The 12,957-nt window shown below is 44.1% G+C and overlaps 1 protein-coding gene across 1 annotated transcript in view; it reads right to left on the bottom strand.

Moving 5' to 3' along the window:
- Positions 1-12,957, bottom strand: part of zfpm1 (zinc finger protein, FOG family member 1) — a 128,474-nt gene that overhangs the window by 24,910 nt on the left and 90,607 nt on the right. Inside the window, exon 4 of the mRNA XM_085165579.1 lies at positions 9,883-10,016. Within this exon, the coding sequence (XP_085021705.1) occupies positions 9,883-10,016 (134 nt within the window). The remainder of the gene's footprint in view (positions 1-9,882; positions 10,017-12,957) is intronic.

Below are 12,957 nucleotides of genomic sequence, written 5' to 3'. Positions count from 1 at the left end.
TTTTTTAATGCTGTGTATTCTGCACACACAGGATAAATGCTGTCAGTACAGTATACAGCCAAGGCTAGGTGGCAGCTAGTGAAAGCTCATTCCCTTTAGCAGGGGTGCTCCTGCACAGCCGCATGTATCGCCGCACACCTCAGAGAAGAAAAGGAATGAGGAAAAAATAGAGGGAGTCTGGTTTGATGAGCTGCATGCAAATGACATGTAAAAATATAAAACTGCGATACTTAAAACGGGGGCTGAGATAAGAGATTTGAAAATGAGGCACTCTTGGAAAGCGGGCTCCTGAACTGCAGGAGATGAGGCTCAGAGATAGACAGGATAGAGGTTTTCCCTCTCCTCTTCTCTCCTCTCCTACACCACCACCACCTCCTCCTCCTCCTTTTTCCATCCTCCTCCACCCTGCAAAAGCCGGTGCAGATGACAGCGAGATGCAGATACCAGCCAGTCACTGCCACTGAGTGATGAACACATCCTCCCTCCTTCTTGTTTAACCCTCGTCTTCCACGGTTTTCTCACCTCTCTTCCACTTCTCTCATATTTCTCTTTGTTCCTAATGTTTTGTTTCCCTCCTTTCTGTTCGGCCATCCTTTGTTCCTTCTCTCTGGGCTAACTCTATCAGTATCGGTCCATTTGATCTTTTTTGAGGGAGTTTTTTCCTCTCTCCTGGGGTGATAGACTCTTCTGTCAGAGCCAGACTGACAATCAGACAGCTACTGTCACGATGTGGGGAAATCATATGACAGGTGAGGGTAAATGTAGCCAATACTGAGCACGCTGATTCAGTCAGATGGATGCTGGTTCCCCTTAATGCCATGATGGTCAACATTTTCAGCCATAACGTCTATCACTCAAGGGTTTTACCCCCCCTTAAAAGCTCTAGTTGTTGACATATTTAAAGCTACAGTATAATGTCAGCTCAGTCAGGACCACTGTAGTCAGAAGAGCAGAAATTATATCTAGAGTTGTGAAACCTTCTCGTCCTTTCACACATTAATCACAACAGATGACAATAATTAAGATGCAGCATTAAAAGGAGGAAGTGGGTTGCAGAGTGGCTTGCAGCAACTTAAATAAAAATATGATAGTATATGATATATGAGAATTGGCAATTGGATGTGTAGAAGAATATCAACTGATCTGCAGGAATTACAGCTGAGCTTAACTTTGTCGCCTGGCTGAACTGATGCTATGCTCGACTTAGAGCATGCTTAGCCGTTTGTGCTGCGATGCATTTTCGAGTGGAAGGATTATTTCTAGAGGGACTCAGTCAGACGTGACAGAATCAATTAGGGAATAGGGAATATCTAGGCAACCACACTGATCTCAAGCGGGGATTAGCACTACCTTTGAGAAGGCACCGATACGTGTGTTGTTAAGTTTGTTGTGTTTTCCGTTCGACGTGCAGTTACTACTTGCAGTCCTTACCAAAATGAAATTAGCTGAATACAAAGCTAAGCAAGAGCTAGTTTAACTTGTGATAGAAGGTATGACAGCCTGAAAGTAGCAGCTACAGCTAGCTAAAAGTTTTTTTGGTCGATAAGGTCCGCCAGTGATATTCGATATTTGAAATGGTTGTTTGTGGGAAAGCTAACATAACGTGGACAAAGCCAGCAAAGGGTCACCATGCCAGCAGCTTTTCTTTGAATGATTGCAATAGCTTTGGATTACACTGGCCAAGATACCAGTCAGAGGTCCCATGGCAACCTATGGTCACTAGTGACTGCTTAGTGAGTTGTTACTGTAGGTTGTTGGCTGTTACTGGGTGAGAGCCTTCAGTTTTCAGGCCCCTCTTCTGTGGAACCAGCTTCCAGTTTGGATTCAGGAGACAGACACTATCTCTACTTTCAAGATTAGGCTTCAAACTTTCCTTTTTGCTAAAGCATATAGTTAGGGCTGGACCAGGTGACCCTGAATCCTCCCTTAGTTATGCTGCAATAGATGTAGGCTGCCGGGGGATTCCCATGATGCATTGAGTTTTTCCTTTCCAGTCACCTTTCTCACTCACTATGTATTAACAGACCTCTCTGCATTGAATCATATCTGTTATTAATCTCTGTCTCTCTTCCACAGCATGTCTTTATCCTGTCTTCCTTCTCTCACCCCAACCAATCACAGCAGATGGCCCCGCCCCTCCCTGAGCCTGGTTCTGCTGGAGGTTTCTTCCTGTTAAAAGGGAGTTTTTTCTTCCCACTGTCGCCAAAGTGCTTGCTCATAGGGGGGTCATATGATTGTTGGGCTTTTCTCTGTATCTATGAAGCGCCTTGAGGCGACTTTTGTTGTGATTTGGCGCTATATAAATAAAATTGAATTGAATTGAATTGAATTAAGTGCTTGCAAAGATAGTGCTCCAAAAAAACCTTCTTGTAATTGCTTTGGTTGCTAACACTTCTGCGACTTATCTGTTAGCGACCAAAGCAATCGTAGAGGTTTTGGATTTAGCACCGTATTCTGCCAACAACGTGCAGCAAATGGTCGGGGAAAACACATCCAGCCATTTAAGCTTGTGTGACCAGCTGCTGCTGCTGTTGGTTCATTAAACTGCAAAGAGAGTGCAGTGCAATACTTTAAAATCCAACAAAACAACACCAAGGTGATGCGATTCGGCCATGACCACTACTGGCGATCTTTGGGCTCTGCCATTGTGGAATCCGCCCACACCTCCTTCAACGGTGTCCTTGAACTGGAGTTGGAGGATGAAGGAGAAATAAATGAAATGGTAACCGTGCACTTTTAGCGATGTAAACAAGGGTTTTGCCAAATGATATTCAAACACACACTTCACATCCATGATATTGCTCAGCTAGCTACTACAAGCCACGAGCCAACAAAGATAAGCATGGCTTCATATCACATTTGACTTCATTTTTGTGTATGCCTCAGGGTGCGGGATGAGTTATCGCAAATATTTAAACATTTTACTGCAAGATAGTACAGGGATTCGATATATGAATACTTTAAAATGCAGTTAAAGGGAAACGTTTAAAAAAACATATTTTTTCCTGTGTCTTTAATGCTAAATATTATTGTTGTTGCACTCTGCCTCTGTTTTAGGAACGCCACTTATGTCTCACGTTCTTCTGGGGGGCATCACAGAAGGTGTCTCAACACTCACCGTAATCATCGATTTGTCATCTTCTGAAGGAGCACCATTTTAATTAACATTCTAATTTGATGGGCGGAGGAGAGAAAGAAACACAGAGGCTGAGAAACACTGTTGATGAGTCCAGATAAACTGCAAAAGATCAGAATCAGGATGTAAACAAACCGATTCAGAGTCAACACGCATACGCAAAAAAAAGAAAAAGGAAAAACGAGGAGAAAACTGCTCGAGAGAGAGTGAGGAGGAGACGGTGATCACCTTCACTCGTCCTTCTCGGGGAGTGAGGGAAAGAGGAAGTGGAGAGGAGGTAGAGGGGAAGAGAGATAGAGAGTGAGAAGAGACTACCCAAAAAGTGTTTGAAAAGCCGTGGGTGGCGCGCCTTATCGCCCCAGTTCTCCTGGAGAGATTATTGGGGGATTAGTGCGAACGCTTGTTTCTAAAACATGATGAAAAGACGTTCGGCGCGTGATAACGCTTTGAACTCCCCTACTCTACTCCTTCTAGGATCGTGCCTTGGGGCTGCCTTTCCACGAAAGACAAGATTGGGGTGGGGTGAGCTGTTGGGTGCTGTTGAAGAGGGGGGGGGGAACAATAGGAACGATGTAAGCGGAGTTTTTCCTGTGGTGCAGACTTCTTCTAGGACATTTGTCCTTTTGGAAGATGCAACAGATGCAGCAAACTCTGCTCGCTCTTTAGCATCATCGCTTCATCCTTCATTTGAGCTAAAATTTCACAAATCCTACAACTTCTATCCAATCGCACACAACCGCACTATCAGTTAATTAAAGCAGGATCCAATCAGAAGAAGCGGAGATATAATATCAGATCTGTTATGTGCGATCCAATCAGAAAAAAGCAGCAGTGGCGTGCTCGCTCCTGGGTTGCCATGGGAGGCTCGCCGAGGAGGACCTGGTTGTTCACTCAACCAAAAACTGTGAGGAATCAGCAGCCAGCTGATCAGTTGATCAGTAAACATTATTATACCCTGTTCTAAAGTCCAACAGCCATATCAGCCAGAATATATTTAAATAGATAAATGGTTTTACGCCTCTTTCTCAAGAGATGCAAATGGCAGAATTTCCATATGACACAGGCCAGTTAACACGCTGCTAATCTAATGAAGGAGATCTGTTGGAGGGAGAACGAGAACTGGATCTCATCTGCCTCTCTCCCTCGCTCTCTCTGCCCCACCCTGATTTCTCAGAACTCACACCCATGCATAAAACAACACACAGCTAATATCTCTGATGTTTCTGTACGTGTTTCTGCACATCCAAACACAGTGTTGTTGAGTCACTGGGTAGACCTGGTATTGAAATCTTGGCTTATGGGCCCAAGTTAGTTGAGGGAGGTTAATTGAGAAAGAGTGAAGAAGGCCAATGCTGCAAGGGGTGGGGCTGAGAATGGGCCGTGCCAATCTTACCAAGAAATGAAGTGAAAGCATGTGCAAATGCCAGTACAGTGCAGTGGGGAGGGTTGTGTCAGGAAACGCCTTGATATCTGAGCCAAACGAAAGGCAGATCAGCCAAAAGAAGAAGAAAGAGTACCTTCCTCAGGTCTGATTCAATAAGGTGTTGCACCAGAGCAAACTGGGTTTGAAAATGTCAGTATTTACAAAGAGAGCGTGGTGAGCAGACTCAGTTGGAATATGAGTTTCTTTCTCACACACAAAATATGAGGAAAAGTATATTTAATCTTACAAACTGACTTACTAATGTTTGCGACACACAACTTCCATGAACTGCGCTGAAAAAAAGAAAGCATGTCCTATTTTTTAGTTATTTATTTTTGTATTTGATACTGAAACAAACTGACTGCCCCTGCGTTTAGGAAGCAGCACGACATTTGTAAATTGCCCTGAAGAGGGGAACTCCCAAACGTCATTTTGACCCGTTTATTTAATCCGGCATTACATGCTGTGAAAAGTGAAAGTTTTACTTTTGTTTGGTATTTTATCATAAAAAATATTATTTTATTCTTATACAGAATCAAATCAAAATCAAATCAATTTATTTATATAGCACTTTTCACAGGATAAAAACCACAAAGTGCTTCACAGTAATATAAAACAGAAATACTAAAAATACATTAATAATAAAACACAGCACAAATCTAATTAAACGCCAATCTAAATAAATGAGTCTTACGCTGCTTTTTAAAAGAATAAATACAATCAAGGCAACGTAATGATGTAGGGAGAGCATTCCACAACCTGGGGGCCACCGCTCTAAAAGATCTATCTCCTCTGGTCTTAAAACGAGTTCGTGGGACTACCAACAGCCTTTGATTAGAAGATCTCAGGCTGCGAGAGGGAGCGTTTGGTTCTAAAAGATCAGAAATGTAAGAAGCCACCAGGACGCATTAGAGAATGGAGGAATTGTGGAAAACTTTGGTCCCTTTCTATTATCTGGGAATAAATGACACCGAAAGTCAAAGGCCTACTGTAAGAATAAGACAACACAATATTAAACAGTTTTCAAATTTTATGTTAATCACTTTTTTTTTTGGGGGGGGGGGGGGGGGGGGGGGGCAGTTAGTTAGAAGTTCAAACAATATCCAATAAACCTGTGACACATCCAATGTGATCTCCGTTATTGATTAAGCGTCCTTGTTAGTTTTGTAACAAAAATACTTCATCTATAGCAACAGCGATGATAACGTGACGATTAGTTGAAGCTAACGAGGAAATACTTCAAAAGCTGACGTTTGAGATGATTTGGAGGTGGATTAGTGCACATGACACGGGGAACTAGTTTATCTTGGAAGGAAGCTTTAACATCAAACACTGAAGTGATGTGAGTGGTATACAGTGTAACCCACATAACCTTTATGAGGGAACGCACTATTTAAAGAACAATATTTGTCTTTCAAAACTGACATTTTGCTCTCAAAATACTCAAAATATCTCAAAACACTGATAAATATCCTGCTAGAGATTCCAACTGTTTTACATAGATTTAACAGAGACATCCTAACAACTTAGCTGTAGGCTAACCCGGATTCGTTATTAGTTAGTATGCACTTTCAGACCCAAACTCACATCTAAAACCCTGATGTTGGCCAGCAGTTTCAAACCGATACGATACTTGGATCTGAGTACTTGCCAATACTGAGTACAAAAAACGATACTTCTACCACACACACACACACACAAATACAATGAATTGGAAGACAGGTTTTATTTTATTCCCTGCCGATAAAAAATAAAATCTTAATAAAAATGACCACAAAAAAATTTCAAGTGAAAAATAAGCACTTCTGTTAAATTATTGCAGAGTCTCCACATTGTAATTTTACAAAATATCACTGAACTATTGGCACTGTCTCGAGCTTTCAGAATAATAAATAAACACTTCTGTTTGGAATAAAATAAATACAAATTAGGTTTGAGAATAAAATAAACTTTTAAATTATTGCAGAGTGTCTATATTGTAAACAAACACACAAAATAATTATTATTAAATGGTAAATGGTAAATGGCCTGTATTTATATAGCGCTTTACTAGTCCCTAAGGACCCCAAAGCGCTTTACATATCCAGTCATCCACCCATTCACACACACATTGGTGATGGTAAGCTACAATGTAACCACAGCCACCCTGCGGCGCACTGACAGAGGCGAGGCTGCCGGACACTGGCGCCACCGGGCCCTCTGACCACCACCAGTAGGCAACAGGTGAAGTGTCTTGCCCAAGGACACAACGACCGAGACTGTCCAAGCCGGGGCTCGAACCGGCAACCTTCCAATTACAAGGCGAACTCCCAACTCTTGAGCCACGATCGCCCCACATTAAATAAATAATAAAATATAAAAAATTATAAAATAAATAATAAATAAAATAATAATTGGCCCCCTAGTGGCCAATCTAAAAAACTACAACAGAAATGACAAGCCACCCTCTGATTAATGAAATAAGTTGGTATCGGTTCATGGTATCGGTTAACTTTTACGAGTATGAGTACACACACATTTTACAGTATCGGCCCCGATACCCGATACCAGTATCGGTATCGGTGCATCCCTAGATAAAAGCCATGAAAACTGCATTTTTTAATTCATAAATTCAAATAAAAGTATGTGAAATGAGTTTATCCTTAGCATTGAAAGTGTTTTAGGCTCACACTTTGGCAGAGCAGAAGAAGATGAGCAGATTTCTCCTCTCCAACAGACTAAGGAGGATAGCCCTGACCCCTGCTGACCCAGGAGGGAGGGAGGCGGGGAAGGATTGAGGGTTGGATAGAGGGCGGGGGTGGAGGGGGGAATGGAGTGACAGGGGGAGAAACACAGGAGGAATGTGAGATTACGGCCACTATCTCCAGCAGATACCGAAGGTCCGTCTCCTCACTCCTTTAGTCCACAGATAGGAAGGGGGGAGAGGGGAGGAGGGGGGACAGAAAATGAGGAAGAAGAGGGAGAAAATGAGTTTTTAAGAGTCAGGATGAGATGCTTTCCATATGAATGCCAAGACCTCAGAAGAACAGAAAAAGACTATACAGTTTAGAGGAGGAATAGGACAGTATGGGCAGCGGAAGGGGAGGGGAGGAACAAAAGGTGATGGGTGAGTGTGTATGTGTGTGTATGTGAGAGTGTTAGAGCGCGCGCACACACACAAACATCTATCTGTACGCTCAGAACCACACTGATAATAAACGAAATCTTAGAAATGAGAGCCTATCAAGCGGGAATCAATCACTGGGGTTTGTTGTCCAGGAGGATGGCGCCATGTGGAGATAAAAGACAGGCGGACGTCTGGGGAGGGCAGGGAGGAGAGGAGGAGAAGAGGGGAGAGGATGGAAGAGGATAGGACTCTGATGGAGAAAGGCCAGGATGTGTGGTATAAACTCCATCTAAATTTGAACGGGAGTCTTTTTGTGGACTGATGAGAAACTGGTTTGGATGCAGATGCGCCCAAAATGGGCTAATGTGACGCCTTTAAAAGCTGAGACAAAAACTGAAGATCGAGCCACAAAAATCAATCAATCAGTACAAGAATTTTGGGCAGGGAATGGCTGTGTGCGAACAACCCCGTGTGTGTGTGAGGCTTAGTGTTCGTATGAGAGTGCGTTCCATGCCAGGAAGCCTCTCCCAGCATCAGTATCATATGATTAAGATGGACTTGCGCATGATGCACAAACCCATCCTCTGATAGGGCTCCATCCGGTCCCACACACTGTTCCCAAGGAACACACACACATATAAATACATTGCACGCATGGTTGTTTTCATTTCCAACCACTGTCTCACACATGATAAGATTTGTACTCATTGTCTGCAACCATCTGACCTCTGACCTGACCAGTGGAAATCCCTTCAGTCAGGTTTCTCTTTAGTGTTTCACCCTGGTTTGCCCTCAGCTCTGTGTTACAGTGCAGAGGTGGTATAAATCAACATGCTGAAACTCTAACTTTAAACTTTAAATCCAATAATCACTTAGGCTTAGATGGTTTCAGAGTTCTATAACAACATATTGCAACCAAAAGAAAATTAGATTTGAGCTTTGGCTGAGAAATAATGTTTATTTATTTGGGCAACTCAACTTTTAAAAAGAAAGATTTATTACAGCAGCTGAATACAGTTTGATGCCCAGCTGGTTGCAGTTTAAATAAGCCGCCAAAGTGGGAAGGTGTGAACACGACATGAGGAAAGGGAAGCCTGACTGATGTAGCTTGCAGGCTTGGCTCCATTATTAACATTGGTACACTGCAGAAAACCTAACGAGCCTGTAAAACATCAACTCTGCTGCATGACATCAGCAAAAGTGGCACTGAAAGAGAATAAGGCTACGCTGCTTGCTGCCACCACAGATGTCCCGGGACCAGCAACACAATCGTCACAATAATTGACTAAGACTCCTTCTCTCACCCCAACCAATCACAGCAGATGGCCCCGCCCCTCCCTGAGCCTGGTTCTGCTGGAGGTTTCTTCCTGTTAAAAGGGAGTTTTTCCTTCCCACTGTCGCCAAAGTGCTTGCTCATAGGGGGTCATATGATTGTTGGGTTTTTCTCTGTATCCATGAAGCGCCTTGAGGCAACTTTTGTTGTGATTTGGCGCTATATAAATAAAATTGAATTGAATTGAATTGAATTAAGACCGCTTTCACTGAGGTTAACTATATGAGGACAGCCCACATTAATCGTAGTGGTACTGTAGCCACAATAAAGAGCCTTCAGGAACCCTGAGAAGCTCAGGACTGGACGAGGACGTTTTTCATTTATCTCACTGGACAAAAATCCTTTACATTAACCTAGTAGCTGACAGCGTATGAGGCCTTCATGTGTACAGTGATCTCCTACTTCAGTGTCCAACGATGCTAAAAACAAAGCTCCAGGTAATAAACTAGATGGTAGGCTGTGGTAGCAACCATCTGAGAAATTCAACCTGCTTAATGTGAGTTCTCACATCAACTTGAAAGTTGCTTTAGAGCCCCAAAAATACAATATTCATTATTTTAGCAGGAAAAGATAGTCTGGTAGATTTATTGTATCCAAATCCAAACATAACAAAGTCATAAAGAATATCACGTCTTAAAAACTTTTAAATGATCAATCCTCTGTTGGTCTCTGAGCCGTCCATGCTACAGTTTACTCGTGCTTTCATGTTGCAGAGACGGCGGTTGAGCCAACACTTTGCTAAGCAGTGCAAACGCAGTAAAATACACAGGAATCGTTACCATAGACATAATTCTATATTTAAATCTTAAACAGCTCCATGCTGGAAATTCAGCACAGTGCCAGAGAACTTTAAGCCGTGGTAACCACGCTGGACGAGCTCTTACCTCAGTCTCCTGCTCATCGGTGCTGCTCTGTGATTGGACGATTCCTGGGTAGGGGCCCCATACTGTGTCTGGAGAGAGGTCTCTTACTGTCACCACACTGCTGTCGCCACCTTCATCACTTAGCTCCAGGTCATCTGGGAAGCAGGTGGGAAACAGAGGAGAAAATAACATTAAATAAGCCCAGAGTGGTTTAAATATTCATGTGCCGAAGAGATCGTGAAGAGGTCTCTTCATCGGGAGCACGATGTAAAAACCTTGAACTCACCATTCATCAGAAAAGCTTTGAGGGTCAGTGCCACAGTGCAGGCTGTATGGGTGGCTCAAAAGACAAAAAACTCAAACAGCATTTGGCTTGAACTTGACCTGAACCCTCAGAGGAGCTCAGCCCAAACAGAAAATACTGTCAGCAGCTCAACAGCAGGGGGAGTTTGATACAAGCACAGCGCTTTCTGTCCTGGCCGGTTCAAACAGGGGAAACTTCTTGTGTACTTCCTCAAAGTGAAAAGATAAGTGCAGAAGGATGGCAGTGACAGCTGTGGTCTGAGCCCGCTGCAGCCCAGATAGAGGCAGATAGCCGGCAGGCATGGAGGACTGAACCATCTATTTAAAAACTTAGAGACAGCTCGGACTGTGAGAGTCTCTCGTTTAGAGGAGTCTCTGCACATCTGAGGATAAATGAAGAAGACTGCAAGTGAGTGCTGTAACGGGAACTCTGACTGGATGGGATTAACAGCAGCTGCTGCAGTTACACAAGCAGCCCTGGGGTCTGCTTGTTGAGGAGTTCTCTTGTTATAACCGTCCACCTACTGATCAAAATACATACAAAATCTGCCTGCCCTCCTCTCCAGCTCCCCCTCAGCTCAACCAAGAGCTGTTTGGGGGGGGGGGGGGGTCGGTCTAAAGTGGCGGGCCTGATAAGAGTGTTTGTCTAACACTCTCCATGTCAAAACACTCATCTATCTTCTCTGTATCTATCCCCACCAGAGAACAACGGACAGACGCTGATAAAATGGCTTTCCCACAGCCGGTTGGGGGTGGGTGAGTGGGTGAAGGAGGTGATGGTGGTGGGTTTGGGGTTATGGAGGGGGAGGAAAAAAAGCAGGAAGAAGTGCGGTTTGGAGAAAGAAAAAAAAAAAGTAGACGTTAATTCAATGAAATGAGTCCTTACAAGCCAAGGAGCGGTTGGAGATATTGTTTTTGCTGTCAAAGAGAGTTTTGTGGCAACGGTGCACAGGAAGTGGTGTTTTTCTCTTAACTCAGAGCTCAGAGTTGCAATTAGACTCAGCCCAGTATGACGAATAACACACAGGTGCTATACTGAGAACATTCAATGGTAACTGATGGTATCAGTTTTATCAACCTCAGGTTGTGCACTCAGAAAACACGCCGCAACCAGCCGTGCTTTCTCGTTCTTCTGCCCCTGTGAACAGAAGAGTGTGATACTGATGCCTGATGCCAGACGCAACAGGAGCTGGCCCGACCTGCTGTGCTCGGGTCAGGTTGGGCTGAATTTTTTATTGTGTGACTCGGGTTCTTTTTTTAATCTCTTAACATCCACCAGGTTACCAGTGACCTGCTTAGGTTCAGATTCAGGGTTAGATTCACACCTACCCCTTTATATAGAATTTGTTCATATTTTGGCATCCAGACAACATTCTGGAAAAAAACGCATATTCAACATGTGACTAAACTGCAGCTTAACTCTAGTTCTAACTGATTGATAAATGGTAAATGGCCTGTATTTGTAAAGCGCTTTTCTAGTCCCTAAGGACCCCAAAGCGCTTTACATATCCAGTCACACACACATTCACACACTGGTGATGGCAGCTACATTGTAGCTACAGCCACCCTGGGGCGCACTGACAGAGGCGAGGCTGCCGGACACTGGTGCCACTGGGCCCTCTGACCCCCACCAGTGGCCCTCTGACCACTGGTGGTGGCCCAAGGACACAACGACCGAGACTGTCCAAGCCGGGGCTCGAACCGGCAACCATCCGATTACTAGATGAACTCCCAACTGTTGAGCCACGATTCACTGCGAGTTAAATAGTGCTTAAAATTTGGGCTACATGCACCAAACCCGGGTTCGGGGCATTGTTGGAGGCAGAGTGGGTGAAAGTCAGGAGGGAACTTTCACAAATATCCCGTAGTGCCGCTGCAGATCAAATTTAAGGACAAAATGGTTAAACAAGTAAAGGCTGCAGTTAGCCGACGCCTAACAATCTGTCCCTTAATTCTGGGGACAGATTGGCCGAGGTTTAATAACCTTTAGAGCAGTGCGTAGGGATGTGCTCACGACCTTTAGCGGCGTGTAGTGCCTGCGCTGCACGCGATGACGCAGGGTTGTTTGATGCTGTCTCTGGGGACAAGGAGACGGCAGGGACTTCTTGTAAGCCCCTTCTGGCTCCAGTGGTTCACTCCACAGGAGACCCCACTAGAGCGGGATGACACGCTAGGAAGACAAACACACCAAGTTGTTGATGCCTGAAAGCCACCAGGAAATTATTTTCCAGGCATTTCATTACAACCCCATGGTAGGGCTTGTGGGACACGAAAACCTCTGGATCGATTCATGGCCCGATTTTATGGAGTGTCAGCTGGTTAACCAGTCGCTGATTCCAAAAAAGCTTTTGCGCCCGTTACCATTAATGAAGGTCCCGTTTGAGCGCATTGGCATGGACCTCATTGGGCCACTTGGATTGAGTACACTTGGATTGTATTAGTTCTGGTGGATAATGCAACACAATAACCCGAAGCAATGCCGCTGCATATCATTTCTGCAAAGAGTGTGGCATAGGCAGTATTTCTGGTCAAAAAGAAATACTGACTGACCAGGCCACATAGTTTATGTCTCACACACTACAAAGAGCTGTACAAATTACTGGGCATTAACTCTGTTTGGACCAGCATCTACCATCCTCAGACTGACGGGCTGGTGGAGCGGATGAATCAGACTTTAAAGTCCATGATTCAGAAGTTCATCCATGTGGATGAACTCAACTGGGATTGCTGGTTAGACCCTCTGTTGTTTGCAGTGTGGGAGGTGCCCCAGGCCACTTTCCAGCACCTCAGTTG

This window comes from Neolamprologus multifasciatus, chromosome 7 (assembly GCF_963576455.1).
Source record: "Neolamprologus multifasciatus chromosome 7, fNeoMul1.2, whole genome shotgun sequence".
NCBI lineage: Eukaryota > Metazoa > Chordata > Actinopteri > Cichliformes > Cichlidae > Neolamprologus > Neolamprologus multifasciatus.
Note: the sequence above shows the minus strand (reverse complement) of the source record. Positions and strands in the feature narration are given on the sequence as shown.